The following is a 20,397-nucleotide window of genomic DNA, read 5'->3' as shown; positions in this document are numbered from 1 at the left end:
GAAGAGACTAGTAAATTATGATATTGTTATATTGAAGCATATTGTAGACACTAGCACATTACAATATTGCTATACTGAAGTACAGTAGTGTTTCTGTAACACACTGTAATGGGTTTGGTCCTGCGTGTGCCTGTACCTCCTCATGCCTGCGGAGCACTGCTGCTGGTAGTGGACGGCCGAGTCTCGGTGCTTGAGCAGCACGTCCACCTGCTTCTGAAGCCGCCGGTTCTCCTCCTCCACCTGCTCCAGGCGGCTCAGGTCCGCGTTGTGATTGGCCGTCTTCTCGTTGTAGCGTTTGCGTAGCGCCTCGAACTCCTTGCGCGCCGTCTCCAGCTTGTCCATGGCCGTGTCGTAGAGCTTGTTAAGGATGTCCGACGACCCATTTTCCCGAATCACCTGCGGTATCAAAGAAGTCACCACAGCAAACAACATTAGTGAATGAATTACGCAAATCAAAATCCTGATCAAATTCCACCTCGAGGGATTAGGCCTGAGCAAAAGCACCAGCGGAACATGGACAGATCTGATCCGGAGTCACATCATTTCAGATAAACACCACAGGATCTCAAATGAACACCACAGGACATCAGATTAACACTACACAGTGAGCATGGCCAGGTACGCTACAGTCTCCTGTAAGCAGAGTGATCAAAGAAGACCCGTCCAAGAAAACGTATAAGCGCTAAGGATGATACCTCCTTAATTGCAGAATCTGCCGAGTTTGTCGACAAAAGTGATCCAGAATTGTATCTGTTGTAGCTCTGCCACTGCTCTGGCAGGCCCAGATCTTTTCAGCACCAGCTGTTATCTGACCAACTCCCTGGTTTGGTGCCATCCTGGCTTTTGCACTTGGCCTCAGCCATTGATTTTCTGCTCATAACATAGACTTCAGTTCACGAGGACGCAGTGACACCTCTCCACCTGCAGGTGGCAGAGATCAGGCGGCGTACTTCTCTCTGACCTTAAGTAACCACACCGCTGCCCACTGTCCAAACACAACCTTGTTTTTGTTGAGCTTAAATGTCAATTTCTCATGAATGTCTTCTGACGCATCAAAGGCAACCGGGCATTCAGATGGCGTGACCATGTTCCCACACTGCTTTATTTAAAGTGGCCTCCACCGCAGATTTAAATTCAAATTTGTTTCTTTGTTTCCTCTTTTCTTTCTTTCTTTCTTTTTTTTTTCGGTGGATGATCAAACGTCGCGCCGCACTGCTTCCGTGCCCGAGAGATCAAAGCCCCACGAGGCAAATAGTTCGTCAAAATGGAGAGACTCTTCTTTTCAGTGACTGAGGAACCCGGGTGAAGTTACAGCCTTTGCCTAAATTAAACAGTCGAACTCATAACAAGCAACAGTGCAGATGGCACCGGCTCAAGTCGGCTTTTAGGCTAAATGAGCAGTTGATTTGCTTATCGTTTCGGGCTTACCTAGGCCATAACTCTTTCAGCGGGGGGATGAAGTCATGCAGGCTTTTAAAAGCAAGCATCGGAGCATTTATGACAATCAGCCATAAATAAACGCCATTATTGAGAAATAACCTAAAAAGGAAAGGAGCCAGTTGGGGGGGGGGGGGGGGGGGGGGTTCACGGCGGTTTCTGTGGCGGAGCGGGACGGAACTCTGGGGGTAACTCCGTTGGCATGTGGAGCGTCACGGCGATCGGGGCAGGGCTGCGTTTCTCTCGCCAGTGTGCTGCATAGCAGAGACGTGCACTCGGATTTCCCTCCGTAACCTTCCCGACTCCCGGTCACTCCCCACATCCCCCCGTCCCGCTTTTCCCTCCTTCTTCTCTCACTCTCTATTCATCCTCATCTGTTCATCTGTTCATCCGACAGCCCCTCTCTCTCTCTCTCTCTCCGTCTCTCCGTCTCTCTGTCTCTTTCTGTCTCTTTTTGTTTCTCTCGCACTCTGTCTCTCTCTCGGCAAAAATAGAATTTTAATGAGATCCAAATATTACCCTGGTCTAGTAGCACAGTGGCAAAGTTTACTAAAGTTTACTAAAGGTCATACGATGAAGTCAGACAACACAGGAACTTCCTGAAGCAGAGGGGTAGGGGCTGGGTCATTGAGGGGACGGGGGGGTGGTATGTATGAAACCAGCTTGGGGGAGGACACATGTATGAAATCAGCAGGAAGCATTACAGTGTAATTAGAACACAAAAGCCCTGTAAACAAACAAACAAACAAACAAACAAACAAGCAGACAACCAAGCAAAAAGACATGTAGGGCATTTCCCATCATCTGGCTAATTTGAAACGATGCAGCCTGGGCTAATTTCGAAGGCCCGGCAAAAAAAAAAAAGTCCTGACAGCGCCTAAGCGCACAGGGTTTATTATTGCCGTTAGTTTGTTTGTATAACGACCCTGACCTCATTAGCGGGAGGCTGAGAAGCCAAAAGCCCGGGTCAGGTCTTGGCCTGGATTCCCCACGCGCACTAAGACTATGGGAAGCCTTTCATTAGCGACTCTAAAAGGCCACACCAAAAGGGGAACGTCGCTATCCCTCATTTTCTGTAGCAGAGGGTAGCCCTTTTTTCAGCTGCCTACTTATTCACAGTGAAAATGTCACATTTAGGCTACTTCTCTGTGGCTAATGTTAGGGTTCAGGCAGGGTTAAGAGTAAAGTTCAGGCTTAAGTAAGCACCTAAAAACAGACTGAAAAACAGGCTACATTTGACTTCTATGGCTGCTGGAAAATGACAATGGACTTTTCAGAGACCGACAGCCTGGGCTGAGTGTATAGGATGACACAGGCAAAGCATAATTCAGAGAAGATAAAAAAAACACTGGAGTTATTGAAGTAGCTCTCTATTGAACATAAATATTTTAAAATGGCTATCATAATGTATTGCAGGTCTAATGCTCAGCACTAAAATGTGATTAATTCATAAATGTTATAATCTATAATATAACATATATATAATCTATAATCTCTTTTCTAACATCATAAGTTTGTAATGTGGAGACTCTTTCTCTTTCGATAGACTTAAGAGTGTCTCATTCACACATGACTGAAACTTGCTGCTTGTGTGAGAATTTGAAAGGGCTTTTGGCGTGTGTGACACAACGCTGTAAATCACATGAGCCAATCACTCCGAGAACATTTTTGACCAGATATGTACTTGTTTGTGCTCATGCTTCAGGTAAGGAGCTTATCTCAGTCATCTGTACAGTATAGACATCTGTCGTGTGTGCGCGTGCACGTGTGTGTGTGTGTGTGTGTGTGTGTGTGCTGTTATACTTCCATCTATACCTCCATAGGGCCTCCATCACACATGCTCTTTGCAATGAGGTCAAGACCCCAAGAGACCTTAGAGACCTGCCTGTGTGTGAGGCCACATGTGCTTGTGCGTGTATGTGCTTGTGCGTGCATGTGCATGTGCGTGTGTGTGTGTGTGTGTGTGTGTATATACCTACATCTACATGCCTCCATGGGGCCTCCATCACACATGCTCTTTGCAAGGAGGTCAAGACTCCAAGATCCCGTCTTGTGTCTTGTGTCTTGTGTCTTGTGTCTTGTGTCTTGTGTCTTGTGTCTTGTGTCTTGTGTCTTGTGTCTTGTGTCTTGTGTCTTGTGTCTTGTGTCTTGTGTCACCTCCATCTACATGCCTCCACCTCCATCACACATGCTCTTTGCAAGGAGGTCAAGACCCCAAGATCCCATGTGTGTTGTGTGTTGTGTGTTGGGTACTACCTCCACCTACATGCCTCCATCACACATGCTCTTTGCAAGGAGGTCAAGACCCTGTGTTGTCTGTGTTGTCTGTGTGTTGTGTGTTGTGTGTTGTGTGTTGTGTGTTGTGTGTTGTGTGTTGTGTGTTGTGTGTTGTGTGTTGTGTGTTGTGTGTGTGTGTGTGGTGTGTGTTGTGCGTTGTGCGTTGTGCTACCTCCAGTCAAGAGGTCAAGAGGTCAAGACCCTGTGTTGTCTGTTTTTTTGTGTGTGTGTGTATGTGTGTGTGTGTGTGTGTGTGTGTGTGTGTGTGTGTGTGCGCGCCGTGTCCTGCCTCACCTGCTGATGGAGCATGCGCAGGTCGGCGGCCTCCCGCTGGTCGTCCAGGCGGAGCCTGCGCAGCTCGTCGCAGCCCTGCTGCAGGTGCTGGTGCTCGCGGAGCAGCTGGCTGTAGTCGCGGCGCAGGCCCTCCGCCTCCTCCTTCAGCTGCCCCTGCTCGCCCAGCGCCCGGCTGTGCAGCGTGCTGGAGGTGGGGAGAGAGAGAGAGAGAGAGAAAGAAAGAGAGAGAGAGAGAGAGAGTTTGTATATATATATATATTATATGTATTGAATTTGTATACATGCTTTGACAACACAAGCACACTTGTCATCATGTCAATAAAGCTTATTTGAATTTGAAAGAGAGAGAGAGAGAGAGAGAGAGAGAGAGAGAGAGAGAGAGAGAGAGAGAGAGAGAGAGAGAGAGAGAGAGAGAGAGAGAGAGAGAGAGAGAGAGAGAGAGAGAGAGAGAAAGAAAGAAAGAAAGAAAGAAAGAAAGAAAGAAAGAAAGAAAGAAAGAAAGAAAGAAAGAAAGAAAGAAAGAAAGAAAGAAAGAAAGAAAGAAAGAAAGAAAGAAAGAAAGAAAGAAAGAGAGAGAGAGAGAGAGAGAGAGAGAGAGAGGAGGAAGGAACCGACACACTGGATTAGTGCTGCTCATGCTAACTTACCGGAGGGTGAGGGTGTGTGTGTGTGTGCGTGAGTGAGTGAATGTGTGTACGCAAGGGTGAGAGTGACAGTTACGGCATCTGTCTTCACTCAACTCAGTGATTGTGTGTGTGTGTGTGTGTGTGTGTGTGTGTGTGTGTGTGTGTGTGTGTGTGTGTGTGTGTGTGTGTGTGTGTGTGTGTGTACCAGTGTAAGAGCAGCAGTTACTGCATCTGTCTTCACTCAAATCAGCGAGTGTGTGTGTGTGTGTGTGCATGTGTGTTTGTGAGTGCAAGTGTGTGTGTGTGTATAAGTGTCTAAGAGGGAGTCTGTATCTAACTGTGAGAGCGGCAGTTTCTGCTTCAATCCACTCAACTTAGTGGTGTGGTGTGTGTGGTGTGTGTGTGCAATGTGCATGCATGTGTGTATGCATGCGTGTGTGTGTGTGTGTGTGTGTGTGTGTGTGTAATGCACACGTGAGTCAACCTGTATGTCTATCTGCGTGAGTGCATGTGCACTTTTCATGCATGTACTGTATATGCTTATGTAACAAAGTCTGTCAACACAGCTAGCCCTTCAAACAAAACAAGCCCCGGGCAGACGTGGCTTTTAAGCACACTGCATAAGCCATGTGCAGGTAGAAGGAGCATGTGTACCACGAGCCCGGATCACGACCTGCACTTCATCCCCCGACTACAGTAATGACAGCCCAGCATCGCCGTGGCCGTGTTTATACTGTACGTGCTATCCAGTTCACCCTGGTCTGCACATGGGAGTCCTGAAATGACCCACGGGATCATCTTTGATAATACAATGAGTATTAAACGAAGCTTACATCTGACCTGAGAGAATTATATATTATATCAGGTGATTTTAGGTGAGAGGAATGGACAGAGCAAGAGAGAGAGAGAAAGAGATTGAGATGGAGAGACAAAGAGAGAGAGAGAACTGTAAGGATAAGCAAACAGGGCTGTACGTGGCCAGTTTTTAAGCGTGAAATAAACTGCTTATACTGGTTTTTCGGTCTCTGGCTGCACAGATGCACAGAGCAGCCTGAAGGAAGAGGCTTAAACGCCATCCCATAATCCCTCATCTGCCTGTTGGCATAGCAGCCAGCTGTTGGGTTGTCTTTGCTATGGAGATGGTATGCCATCATGAAATTAGTCAAATGGCCAAGGCCTTATGTGACTAAACCCCAAGCAGAGCTAACAGAGGAGACAGGGGGGGCTCCGCAACCCTGAATTCATCCTTTGAAGTCCGTGTTTGTGAAACAGTACAAAAATAGCAAACAAACTGAATTTGTACTGACACAGGACCACAGAGAATACGAATGCATATGGCAGCTCAAGAACGCTCTGGATTAGGATTAAGGGACCTTGAGGATAACATTGTTTTACGGCTGCGAGTGAAGACAATGGATGAACTCAAACTAAACACTACAGAAGAAAGAGCCCCACACTACAAACATGACCACAAACTCGATCCCACTTGAAGCCAAGGCCACCACAACTGGGTTTTGCAGCAATCGCTTGTATATCTTTTTGATGGTGGCAGATGGAGTCCATTGCCGTTGTTTACACTTGGGACGGTGATAACTTGTTCCAAACATTTTTATTATCAGTCACACATCTATGCAGGCTGCATGTGATATATGGCAGTGGTAGGGCTGTAGCTATGGAGCTGGGCTAGCCTGCAGTAGCTGGAAATGATGTGGGTTCAATTCCCTGGCTTCCACCATTGTGCCTATGTGCACAGCACTTAACCCTAAATTGCTCCTCTTTGCAACACCTTCACGAGTGGCCCTCATGAGAGAAGGAGTACACTCACACTCACAGACAGGGTGCCTCTCATCTGGTCTTTTATACATCCTCCCTTCCTTCCTCGGTCCTCGTCTCACTTATCTAGATAAAGAATGATGGGGCGGGCAAACAATGGAATAGTCTATCCAGTGTTAGTTATAGATCAGTGGGAACGAGCCTGAAGGACCGAGCATTGAGGATCGAGGAGAGAGCTTGAGAGCCACCCACAGAGTCCAGAGCCAAGTGAGTTGGTCCTCTGCCAGATGTTAACGGACACCCCACCCCCCCTCAGATCAGGAGGAGGGGGATCTGCAGGAAATAGGGTCAGAGGTCAAAGGTCGCTTAATCACTGAGTGACCTGTGATTCATCAAGCCTCTGTCCAACACAGGGATAATGATCTGCGTTTCAATAAGGCTCTGCCTCAGACCACGGATAAAGACCTCGGTATCCTGCATGAGAATCAAGGAGTTGGAATCAAGAAGTCAAGAAGCCAGAGAACACCATCTCACCGGCAGTTTGAGCTCCTCTCTCAAAGTTGGTGGCAAGTGATTTGATGCGTCACAAGGTTTCTTTAAGGTCCTCCATGAACACATTCTTTCTAATGACATTTCATTACAGAATTCAATATCCTGTGGTCAAAAAAGTGCTACCTCTGAGTATACAGTACGGTGACGTGTTGGTTAGATGTGGGCATGCATGTGTTGAGAGACCTGCCCATTGTGTGAGGACCCAGATTCCTCACACAAGGATAAGAACAGCATTTTTCGTTTTCTTAAAAAAAATATCTTTTGTGCTTTTTGACTGGGTTCCCGTGGGCACGTGTGCCCGTATGTGGTCAGGAAGCTGCTGACTGTGCCAGCGCTACCCCCCCCCCCCCCCCCAGAGCATCATGTTTCATGTATGAACATAATTTCATTTACTGTCTGAGGGTAAAGTTAAAAAGTTGCATAACACAGTGTCTGAATCAGCAGAGAATGATTCCCTCCTTGCACGACTGCAGAGACGGCATCTAACACCCGCCAAAAAAGAACCTTTGCGTTTGATACTCGAGTGTTTTTGACTACGCTGGAGCGCTGGAGGCGAGTCGACTGCGCAAACTCCGCAAAGGCCGACGCGCTTCAGATAAACGAGTCCTCGGTGAGAAGCCGAGACTGCCGCTTATGACACAACCGTAATCCTCTTGGAAATCATCAATAGCCGCGCGCGGCCTTTCATCGTGATCATCATCATCATCATCATCATCACACACGCATTGAGGCAGACAGCTCCTCTTTTGAGAACCCACAGATCACCCAAAACAGATTGCTTGTCTCTTCTCCCGAGAGCCTTTGGGAGATCTGAAGTAGAAGTGGCTCTCTTCTCCTCTCTCTCTCTTTTGTGTGCGCTGACGGCGTTCATCATCACGGGCGAAAATGAGCGTCTTTATTTGGTTGCTCCGACTGGAGCGCGAGCAGCGCTCCCATTTGAGGATTTAGCGGAGCTTAACTCCGCTGCTTTCAGATCTGTGTGTACAGACGGACAACTCCGTGCACGCCCCCCTCCCTCTAATCAACCTACTTCCATCTACTGATCATATCAAATCGTGCTCAATTCCATTTTGGTGCCTTCCTGTTCATCCTAGTTTGGGTCTGGGTGAGGCGTGGATGACAAGGAATATCCGGTATGTAGCAAGAGAGAGGGCATGCGATGGGAGTTTGATGCCATTAGAGCAGGAGGGACAAACCAGGAAGAGGGGTATGAAGAACTGGCACCGAATTTAGCAGACGTCTTTAGCCAAAGTAAAGTACACACTTTACAGTACAACACTATCTGAATGTGTGTAGTCAAATCAGGGTACTGATCCCATGACCTTTATGGCATGAACGTCATGCCTCACTGCTTTAACACACTACACTACAGCCAGCAGAAAAGAACATAACGGGGTGGAGGAATGAAGGCAAAGTCTGACAAAACTAAATCTGATGAATAAAATAGTCATGGAACATGAATACAATAAGGTGATGAAGAAAAAGAAAGGAAATCCTTATGTGGTGAATATGCTGGTCAACTACAACTTTTACGTCCCTTGTTCTTGTCAAATAATTGTAGAAATGTGTGTTGAGATACAGAAAGGGACAGAAGGGACAGAAGAGACAGAAGAGAGGGACAATGAGCGGAGATACTTTAAAGTCATGTATCATCAATGTACAATTCCTGAACTGTAATGTTTCAATTGCCCACAGAATAAAGAGGGTTTTTTTTTTTTTTTTTTTTTTAAAGAAAAGAAACAGAAAGGAAACGATTAAGGCTCAAGAGTAAGTTCCTCGTGCCTATAGCTTTGCCATCGAGGCTGAACCCACGACCGAAGAAGATGGTGGAAGGAAAATGGAACACGGCGAAGAGGAGATAGTGTTTTTTTTAAGAAAAAAAGAAAGAGGCGCTCACTGGTAGAAGTCGGCCTCCTTGACGGCCTCCTCGCAGCGCTGCAGGGTCTTGCTGTGCTGGTTCTGCAGCGACTGCAGGTCTCCCATGGCCTTGGTGCACTGCAGCTTGAGTCGCTCGTAGTCGTGGCCCGGCTTCGGCCCGCTCGGCCTGGAGGGGTGGAGGGGACGGGCGGCGGAGGAGAGAAGAGAAGAGAAGAGCGCATGAGTCATGAGAGACAGATTTGGAGGAAAAGACACAAATAGAAGACCGAGAGAGAGAGAGAGGGGGGGCAAGCAAGAGACAAAGGAGGACAGAGGGAAAGAGAAAGAGATACATGGGAAGACATACTGAGAGAGAGGGAGAGAGAGAGAGAGAGAGAGAGGGAGAGACACATGGAAAGACATACTGAGAGAGAGGGAGAGAGAGAGAGAGAGAGAGAGAGGGAGAGACACATGGAAAGACATACTGAGAGAGAGGAAGAGAGAGAGAGAGATACATGGAAAGACATACTGAGAGAGAGGGAGAGAGAGAGAGAGATACATGGAAAGACATACTGAGAGAGAGGGAGAGAGAGAAAGAGAGAGAGAGAGAGAGATACATGGAAAGACATACTGAGAGAGAGGGAGAGAGAGAGAGAGAGATACATGGAAAGACATACTGAGAGAGAGGGAGAGAGAGAAAGAGAGAGAGAGAGAGATAGAAAGACATACTGAGAGAGAGAGAGATACATGGAAAGACATACTGAGAGAGGGAGAGAGAGAGAGATACATGGAAAGATACTGAGAGAGAGAGAGGGAGAGAGGGAGAGAGAGAAAGAAAAGCAGAGAGAAAGCAGAGAGAGCGAGACAGGTAGAAGAAAGAGAGGTGGGGAAACCCCCGGGTAACAAATGAACTCTCAAAAGAACACGCTGCACTAGTGAAGAAGATGTCCAGTCACCACCACACAAATAGAATATTAAACAATTCCGGTAAACATCGCTATAGCAACCTAATTACCTAATTCACCTAATAGCTCATTCACACGCGAGTCACGGAGCTGTTGCATTCTAACCTTCGGTTCAACCGTGGACATGATAGGAGCGCGGAGACTACAGTGGAAAACCCCGGATTTCTAGCACCTGCGTGTCCACAGGACACAGGATTCCCTGGGGTCTTGCGCACACACACACACACACACACACACGCACACACGCAAGCACACACACACACTCTGAGTGGTGGACTAGACGCTGTCCCACAGGGACAGACAAAACCTGCAAAATATATGAGTACTGACTCAGAGTGCACACACACACACACGCACAAACTCATATACATACGCACACCCCACTTCACACTCACACACAAATATACGCAGTCATGCACACATGAAATGACACATGGAGACACAGTATGGTAGACACAGAGATACACAGGCACAAACAAACAAACAGACAGACAGACAGACAGGCAGACAGAGAGACAGACACACCCACTCACACACATACCCAAACACACACACACACACACACACACCTTTTCTCTCCAGAAGCTACTCTCATCCATTTTACTAACAACCATTTACTCCGCACACTGGGGCCCATCCAGGAGTTTCAGGTTGGAAAACTTTCTGCTTTTTCCTAAATAATTCATAATGAAAAACAACAGCACAACACTACCTCAGGTTGTTATGGCCACTTTTCCATTTAAAGCAATGTCCTGACCGACACTCCCATAGGATTTGGCTTTAAAAGCACCTCTTGGTGACGGTGTGTATCTGATTCGTTGTCACATGTATTTACATGTGACTCAGTGAAGTGTGTGTGTGTGTGTGTGTGTGTGTGTGTGTGAGAGAGAGAGAGAGAGAGTGTGTGTGAGTTTGTGTGTCTGTGTGTGAGAGAGAGAGAGTGAGTGTGTGTGAGTGTGTGTGTGTGCGTGTGTGAGAGAGAGAGAGTGTGCGAGTGTGTGTGTGTGGTGTTACACGTGTGCAAATGGGAGCATATACAGTATGATATTGTGCAAGTGTGTGCGTGTGTATGCAGTATGACATGAGTGAGTGTGCATACATGCATGACTGCGTGCGCTTGACATGTGTGGGTGTAAGTGAGCAACGAGCATGTGCGTGTTTTGCCGATTTCATTCTGTCGACGAACGGAGTCAAAAGCCCATTAACACCAAGACCTGGCTCACTCAGGACGCAGATATTAATCCTTCAGACATGAAAGGCAAGCCCGTCTAAAAGTGGCATTCATGCCACGATCACATCCGCCTGTTCGCCTGGCTCCATAGGAGAGGCCTGTTGCGAAAACAACTCCAACAATTCTCCACTGAAGCTATTCAGGGAGTTTACATTGGCATGAAAACACCTTAACTAAACGAGACTGCAAAGGCTTTCCACTCAGCCATGGGGCATCAGTTAAGCAATGTCAGCCATTTGACTACTAAGCAACCCCACAGAAGGGTTTGTTTGTAGTGTATTTAACAGAAAGACAGTAATTTCCTGTGTATTAGACGCATTGTGCATAAGCTGTGGAACAGTGTTAAAAAAAACAAAACCATATTAATACCATATTAACTGCCCCTGTGTATTAACCTCATAGCTAAAGACATTTACCAAAATCAATGTATAAGCCGCGGCTAATAGTTGGGAAATTACGGGTGGGCCACAGTATTCCATCTGGTAGCTTTCTGTGCCAACTCTTATCCCTAATCTTGAGACTGGTGAGTCGTCTATTCCAGGATTCTTGATATGAGGCAGCATCAATGTGACACTCCATGACATCATGGGAAAGTCAATGAGTCACGCTGCGCAACCAAGGTGCAGCTGTCTTAACTATTGAAATGTATGCAAACCAATCAAACGCCACATGTAAATATGCGGCCTTAACTGGCCCTAGCTTACATTATGATGATGGACCGTCTCCACCGTATGACATCAGCTGTAACCAAATGCACAGTGAACGAGTCTGCACTCTGCTGCATCCATCAGCTAGTTGCTAATCCCCCCCAGGACTGCCCCGCGCACCAAGCTCCTCCGGTGAAATGAGTCTGACTGAATGTGTTCAGTCCAGCTTAACCCTTTCACTGCTGCTTGCAAGTGCACATCTTAATTGTCATATAACAACATTAATGTACACAAATTTAAGGGGTTTTATGTCATACCTGCTCATATGCTTTATAGGAAAATGTTAAACTTTAAAAGGGAAATCCTATATGTGTGTGTGTGTGTGTCTGTATATACTGTACACTACTCACAAAAAGGTATATTCGGCTTTCGGGATGAAACTCCACTATAACCTTTGCAGGTGAAATTAATGTGACCTTCTCTAAACTTTTGAATGTGCATGTCCAACAGTTCAATGTTTCAGTACTTTTCTGAACCGATACATTACATTTCACCCGAAAGCCAGATATCCCTAACTTTTTGTTGAGTAGTGTAGATATGTATGTATGTACAGTATGTATGTATGTATGTATGTATGTATGTACGTACTGTATATGTATGTGTGTGTGTGTTTATCATCTCTGGGGGTGGGGGTCAGGTGGGGTAGGGGTCGTTGGGTGCACTGCTCACCTGCATTCGTCGAAGGTGGTCCCGGGCGACGCGAGGGCCAGGCGCTTGCGGAGCTCGTCCCTCTGGCGCGTCACCTGCCGCAGCTGGAACAGCACGGCCTCCAGCCGCTCCCCCGGCGGCCGCTGCTCCTGGAGCGCCGGCGGCGGCGGGGACGAAGCTTTGCCCGTCGTACCTGCCGGAGTAAGCATGTCACTGGGGGAGAGACACCTCTGTCCTACGCCCCTGCTGGAGGAGCTAGTAGCCGCTAACGCTAAAAAAAAAAACCCAACACAGTTGGGCCCCAGCCGTGGCGCGACTGGCTGGGGGCATCTGCACCGCACGCCGGCGACCCAGGTTCGATTCCTGCCCCGTGATCCTTTCCGGATCCCACCCCAACTCTCTCTCCCACTCACTTCCTGTCTCTCTCTACTATCCTATCATTAAAGGCATAAAAGCCCCCCCCCCCCCCCCAAAAAAAAAAAAACGCAATTGGGATAAACTGTGTGTTTTGAGGAAGTGCAGACGGCAGGTCGTGCTTGTCCAGTCAAAAGCTGACGAGTTATCGCACCCTCTCAAAAACGTCCTCGGAACCCTTAAGTGTGTTTGAACGGTCGGTATCTATTCCACGTGCGCCGTGCCAAATGGCCGACGGCGACCGGGGCTCGTTTCTGTGAGGCTCGTGAGAGATCCGATGCTGCTGACCTATGAAGCCAGCGCCTATAAACCTGGGTGACCTCCGCACGCACGCGACACAAGTAACACTTAGGCTAATGGGGCAGAGAAGATTAATGGCATTAATGGCATCTTCATCGTGACCGCTCGAGCAGCTTTATAAAGCCTGTGTGTGGGGTTGGGCAGCTCTTGTTACATTTATTTAGTGTGTGGACCTTGCTAACGTGTATGTCTGGACCTTCCTGAGACATGTTTGCGCCCTGGCTTGTCCCAGTGCCTTGTTTCATCCTTTCATCCGGTGTTGTGTATTTATGGCCTGTGTGTGTGTGAGTGTGTGTGTGTGTGTGTGGTGTGCATGTGAGAGGGGCCATGAATAAGCAATGCGCTCTTTCTGGGGCGCTGATGGCTCGCTGGGCTCTGAGGACAACAGCCGGGCGGGGTGCGGACTATTATACTCTAACGGACAGAGCACGCTAGCCTAGTGTCCCAGGGTTTTGTTCAGTAGGGTTATACCATGTATGAAAATACACAGTGCAAACACACTCTCATGCATACAGTATGATCGATACATCCAGTCATAAATACACACATACATTATGCAGGCATACAAACAACACACACACACACACACACGTATCTTATCCAAATAATAGATTGTCATTTCTATTTTGAATGTCCAACTATTCAAAAATACACACATGAGTAGGGACACTCACTAACACTAACACACACACACATACACACACACACACACTCACCTATGCTGCTGAGGGAGCTACTGCTCTCGGAGTCGGAGGGCATGGTGGAGAGGACGCTGTAAGTGGAGCCTAGACGTAAACAAACAACAAAAACAACAACAAAAACAACAGCTCATTAAATCACATTCTACACTTGAGCCCCCCAATCTCAGCCTCGTTCAAGGCTCTTTGAAAGAAATCCACATCAATGGAGGCTGTTTTTTTTTTTTCATGAGAGGACGGGGATATTTACATCTAGGCTAGATAATGGTAAATCCAATATTTAACCCAAGGTCACAAGGTCATTGTTAAAGCCATCTCTGGTTTACTGAGCTCAAAGTAGCGGATGACTTTACTCTCCCACACTCTAAAAAGGGCACAGTTCAACTGACCCAGTTTCTGCCAGAGCATTTTTATAGTATCCGTACTAAGCTTATATAACATTTGTTGACCACATTCTTACTCAATTCAGGGGCCTGTGCAGTGTGTACTTGTCAAAGCTAGTGACATCAGAGCGCTGTTTCATGGCTTCTGCACGTCCGTGCTGCACAGGTGATGCCTTCCTGCTGTGTTGCCAGGAGACGGTTTACAGTGCGCGCAAAAGCGATGACATCTTTCGGATGAGCTCACAGCCACACACACACACACACACACACAAACAATCAAACAGACACACACACAACTTTTATATGACAATTAATTTCTGCTCAGCTGCAGTTCTGAACAGCTGATACACCTCTTGCCAATGCGGCTCTGTTTTTCTCCCGCTGATTCATCATCCGCCCCTCACAGTCACCTTTCCACGTTCCTCTTCAGCCTCTCCTTCCTCCGCTTCCCTCTCCCTTCCCCTATCAACACCCCTCCACTCTCTCTCTCCCTCTCTCACTCTTATTCACTCCCCCTCTTCCACTCCGCCCCCCTTTCCCCTATCAACACCCCTCCACTCTCTCTCTCCCTCTCTCACTCTTATTCACTCCCCCTCTTCCACTCCGCCCCCCCTTCCCCATCAACACCCCTCCACTCTCTCTCTCTCTCTCTCTCTCTCTCACTCTTATTCACTCTCCCTCTTCCACTCCGCCCCCCCCCCTTCCCCCATCAACACCCCTCCACTCTCTCCCTCCCTCTCTCACTCTTATTCACTCTCCCTCTTCCATTCCGCCGCCCCCCCACCCCCCCGTCTCTCTTATCCCCACTCCCCCTCCTCTCCCTCTCTCATTCGCTCCCTCTTCTCTCTTTTCCTCTCCTCTCCTCCCCTCTCTCAGATGTGAGAGCCTGGGGAGAGGCTGACTAACCATGCTGTTTACCCACACATCCCAGTCCTGTAAATCTGCCAGTGGAGCCTGGCCCTGCTCCCACTGTGGCCAACACAGCACAGAGCAGAGCACAGCACAGCAGAACACACACACACACTCTACACACACACACACAGAGAGAGAGAGAGAACAACAATACACACACACACACACACACACACAGAGAGAGAGAACAACAATACACACACACACACACACACACACACACACACACACAGAGAGAGAGAGAGAGAGAGAGAGAACAACAATACACACACACACACACACACACACACACACACACAGAGAGAGAGAGAGAGAACAACAATATACACACACGCACACACACAAACAGAGCACAGCAAACACACACACACACACACACACACACACACACACACACACAGAGCACAGCAATAACACACATACACACACACACACACACTGCAAAGAACATACAACTTGCACAGCACAAAGAACACGCAGGCCAGTACACAGAACAGAGTGCACACACAGTGTAGAGCAAGCTGCTCACAACACACACAGTGCCCTACAGAGGACACACAGCACACAGAACAGACAGCACAGAGGTCTGATTACACAGAGAGAGAGAGAGAGAAAGAAAGAAAAAAGAAAGAAAGAGCGAGAGAGAAAGAAAGAGAAAAAAGAAAGAAAGAAAGAAAGAAAGAGAGCAAGAGAGAGACAGAAAGAAAGAAAAACAAACAGGTGCCTGAGAGGGAGTGATGGCATGGTACTGTAGGCAGTCGCTCTCTTTTTGTTTGGGTGAGCTGGGGTTTCCCAGAAGTCAGCTGGACAGCAGAGAGAGACAATGGCCAAGATTCACCCTGTGGGAGAGGATCTCTCTTCTGTCTCTCCCTCTCCCTCTCCCTCCCTCTTCGCTTTTCGAGAATCATGTAACCCTGGTGATCTCACTCACAACTTTTTGTCAGCTATGGATTTCTAAGAAACCGAGATAAGTCTGCGGTTTCAGGTCCCTGCAGTCAAAGTGTGGAACCGGGATCTAAGAACCAGGGCTAAAGAGTCTGTGTACAGAACCATCACCTGGTTTAGGTTGGGGGAAAGAAAAAAGTACAAGAAATATCACTGAGCCTCCTACTAGACAGACACATTCACAAAAACATTCATTCAGTCCAGTCACAACATCCCCGTGCACCATTGGGTAACATTATCAGCACGAGACAGAGGTCGCCTGTGGGGCGATTGTGAGGACTCTGGACCCGTCTCAGTGTGTCGGTTCTTCTGCCCCCCCCCCCCATGCATGCGCGCATGCGACACTGTGTGATCCGGACAACATAATGTCAGTTTGTTCTCCGAGGGGAAACAAAGCAGACTGTTTTCTGTGGGGGGAATGAAACCACACTATACTGCAATTGTGCTACACTGAAAAAAGACAGAGAGAGAGAGAGGAGAGAGAGAGAGAGAAAGAGAGAGAGAGAGAGAGAACTGAGCTGGGTGGAATGAGGATAGAGAGAGAGGGGGTTGCGCTGTATGGAAGAAAGAGAGAGAGTGAAAGAGAGAGAGAGAAAAAAGAGAGAGAGAAAGGGAGGACAGGAGGAGCTGAGCCCGCTGACAATAAGTAGAGAGAGATAATAGGGCTACACTGCATGGAAGAGTGAAAGAGGGAGGGAGAGAGGAGAAAGAAAGAGAGAGAGGTGGAATAATCTGTGTGAAAGAAGAGAGAGAGAGAGAGAGAGAGAGAGAGAGAGAGAGAGAGAGAGAGAGAGCAAAGACGCATGACGAGATAGTGACGTGGTGGAGGGTGTCTGTTTACTAGCCGCCCGGGCCTCCATTGCTGCCGCCGCCGCCGCCGCCGCTGTGGTTTTCATGGAGTCAGGTTTATGGCAGCGGTAAGGGAAACATGCTCCCTCCAGTCACATTTTGGGAGCACTGGAGCAGGCAGCAAATGGCAGAGCATGACTCAGCATGGCTCAGCACAAAACTACTCATCCAGCTCAGCCTGCCTACCCCCCCCCCCCCCACCCCACCCCCCCGTTCTGCACATGAGACACACGGCTCACGGCTGCTTCAGACATTTCGATCACTCACTCACTAGGACTTCCAGTTGAAAAAGCTGAATCACGCTCGCTGAGAGTGCATAGGTGAGGGAAGAGTTAACGTGGAGAGAGGTGTGTGTGTGTGTGAGTGTGTGTGTTTGCAAGGTGAACAGCATATGTGTGTGCAGGGGAGAATATGTGTGTCTACGCAAATGGGAAGTGAGTGAGTGTGAGCGTGAGCGTGAGTGTGAGTGTGAGTGTGAGTGTGTATGCGAGTGTGAGTGTGTGTGAATGTGAATGTGTGTGTGCGCGTGTGCGTGTGCGTGTGCGTACGTGAGTATGTGACAACCATGACTAACACAAACCTGTAACACATGGTTGCCATCACAAAAAGAATAGAAGCGCCCAGACAAAAGGTTGGAGCTGTCGGTCTTAGCCTGGAGATGGGGCGGGCGAGGTCAGTTACGTAAAACTATAGAACGTCTCCGTTTATTAAATTCACCGCCGCTGCGGGCACTGTGAATCCTGGGAAACTAATGAGGGCCGACTGTGGAGAGAAGAGACAGTGTGTCTGGGACACACATAAAATACACAGGTACACACACACACACACACACACAAACAATCACAAATGCACACAAATGGATAGATACACACACAGACACACTCAAACACATACACGTGAAAACATACACATGCACGAACAAACAAAACAAACAGACAGAAAGGCAGACAGACAGGCAGACACACATAAACAAACACACTAACACACAAACACACACACACACACACACACGAGACAAGATGGTTTGCTTCAGAATCCGCAATCCGGCATCCAGCTGTCCGCCTCTCTGGCAAAGGCAGCTGTCAGACCGCGGCTCTCTTGCTGATCGCCAACTAATATGCGTCGCTGTCGGTTTTATCGGGGCCACAGATGCCACACAGATCCCGACGTCGGAGGAGCCGAGTCCAGCCAAGTGCCAACTTTTCCTCGAATGACTGCCCTGTTCCTGGATGCTGAGCTGTGTACTGCCCCCCCCCCCCCCCCCCACCGTCCCGTCCCCCCATCCCCCCATCCTCATCCTCTGTGAGAAATTTCAGACTTGGTGGTCGGTAGTAATTTCAGTTCAATGCCATCATCAGCACACTATGGCTCCATCATGGCCAGAAGGTATAATAAACTGATATGAACAAGAGATTAAAACAAATAGATTCATAACAGAGAAAACAAATAATTGGAATGAGAATCTTCAAATCTATATTTGATTAAAAAAAAAAAAAAAAAAAAAAAAGTATTACGGCACTTTATGTGGTGGGATGGCACCTTATTTAAAAAAAAAGAGAAAAGAAATGTTTTCCAGAATGCTTTGGGAATGAAGTCACTGTCTCATGGTGATGGATTGCTGGATGCTGCTGTGCAGAAACTGAGTGAGTCGGAGTCGAAGTCGGAGTCAGAGTCGGGCACAGGATGAGAGGTGAGCTTGGAGATGGGGGAGGGGGGATGGGCACAGTGTGATTTGATTGACAGGTCTTCAGAGGTGGTAGGAAGAGGGGAGTCGTAGTGAGAAGAGGCGAAGGAGGAGGAGGAGGGGGAGGAGGGAAGCTGGGAAGATGATCAGAGCCAGACGTCTGGCTCAACTAGTGACACACGGGGGGGGCTTGGGTATGAGTGCTGGGGAGCTTGTCGCCTTGCTGTCTCTCTTTGCAAGTGTGTGTGTGTGTGTCTGTCTGTGTATGTGTGTGTGTGTGTGTGTGTGTGTGCATGGGGACTGATGATCCTCCTGCTCTGCAACAGCAAGTGTGCTTTGTGTATGAGTGTGTGTGTGTGTGCATGTGTGTGTGTGTGTGTGTGTGTGCGCATGTGCATGTGCATGTGCGATCGTTCCTGTGTATGTGTGTGTGTGTGTGTGTGTGTGTGTGTGTGTGTGTGCATGGGGACTGATGATCCTCCTGCTCTGCACCAGCAAGTGTACTTTGTGTATATGTGGGCTATGTGGGTAACACTACACGTGCCTTGTTATTAACTAATGGGACTGGAGAGCCAAACAAAAAAAGTAATGATGAAGCACTGATGATGAGTCCTGACCATATTGTAAAGGGTGCTAATGGAGGGCCATGGTCCCTACGCTAGTCTTGCCCCCCGGCTACGGAGTTCATCAGCCGGTCAAACTAGTAAGTGAGAGCAGGTCTGTCCTGTCACATAAACTGTGTGGGAGAGCACATACAGTACACAGTCCAGTCACATGTGCAAGAGACAGATGGAAACACAGGCAGACCAGCAGGCAGAGAGAGAGGCACAGAGGCTCTGGCTCTACACAGAAAGAGAGAGATTGAGACAGAGAGGGAGTGAGAGAGGGAGAGAGAGAAAAGGAGAGAAAGAAAAGGAGAGAGAAGAGCAAAATACTGACAAGAAGGAGGATTTGCAAAGGCCTTCACCCCTCCACACACACACACACACACAAAGCGCTGTTATTGCTGGTCGGACCCTACATTTAAGTCCACAGAACAGCAATCAGCGCACAGAGAGGCTGGTGGGATAGCCAAGAGAACTGTGCCTAAGCGGAACCTTCTACGCCCCCCCCCCCCCCTCCACTGCCATGGGGACCTCTGACCTGGTGATTAGCAGGCCCGGCTCTAGGCTCACACATCACTTTTTAAAAAGGGCCTCATCTGGAAGACGGCTGGTTATGAAACCAGGTGCCCCTGTGTAACGCTGAGAGCGTGTCAAGGCTGAAAGCATAGTCCTGTTGCTAAGGCTAGAAGAGGAGATACTTGGATGGGGGTTGGGACAACAACAAAAAAAAAGAGCATGTAATCTCATACGAGAAAGGCTTCTTCGGCTCGTCTCCATGGGAGTAGCGTTCGGTGTTCTAACTTCGTTTCTACTCTGGTGAATATCCGCTGGCTTCCGCTTTTAATGCACTTCCCAGCTGCGAGAAACACTTTCTCTCAAGCCGGGTTCTTTTTTCGAGAACTCGTGAAGAACTGTGAAGAACTGTGATTTTTGCCTAGTAATGGCAACAGGCGAATTGCTCTGTTCCCACCGCGCACTGACAAAGGTCCAGTGGGCACCGGATGCAGTTTGCGCTCTTAAGGATCGCTCACACCAGGAGCGATAACAATAAAGATAACTGTAACCATAACAATTTGAGCGTCCAACGATAAGGAAAGTCTCTCTCTGTCTGTGTGTTAATGAATGTGATGTCTACAATTCGATGGATTCCGACTGGCTGTTCCATCAGTTTTTTAACATTCTCGAAATCATTCTGAAAGTGAATCCCGATTATATACTGTAGTTCTTCCAGCCACTAGTG

General features: G+C 48.1%; 1 protein-coding gene across 2 annotated transcripts in view; it reads right to left on the bottom strand.

The window, feature by feature from the left end:
* LOC134069863 (disks large homolog 5-like) overlaps positions 1-20,397 on the bottom strand; it is a 55,468-nt gene that overhangs the window by 31,001 nt on the left and 4,070 nt on the right. Inside the window, exons 2-6 of one of the 2 annotated variants that reach the window (XM_062525990.1) lie at positions 13,798-13,866; positions 12,389-12,560; positions 8,857-9,003; positions 4,009-4,192; positions 137-396 (exon numbers count right to left, since the gene is read on the bottom strand). In XM_062525990.1, coding sequence (XP_062381974.1) covers positions 137-396; positions 4,009-4,192; positions 8,857-9,003; positions 12,389-12,560; positions 13,798-13,866 — 832 coding nt within the window. The remainder of the gene's footprint in view (positions 1-136; positions 397-4,008; positions 4,193-8,856; positions 9,004-12,388; positions 12,561-13,797; positions 13,867-20,397) is intronic. The other variant, XM_062525991.1, reaches the window with a different exon arrangement.

Source organism: Sardina pilchardus, chromosome 22, assembly GCF_963854185.1.
Source record: "Sardina pilchardus chromosome 22, fSarPil1.1, whole genome shotgun sequence".
Taxonomy (NCBI): domain Eukaryota; kingdom Metazoa; phylum Chordata; class Actinopteri; order Clupeiformes; family Clupeidae; genus Sardina; species Sardina pilchardus.
Note: the sequence above shows the minus strand (reverse complement) of the source record. Positions and strands in the feature narration are given on the sequence as shown.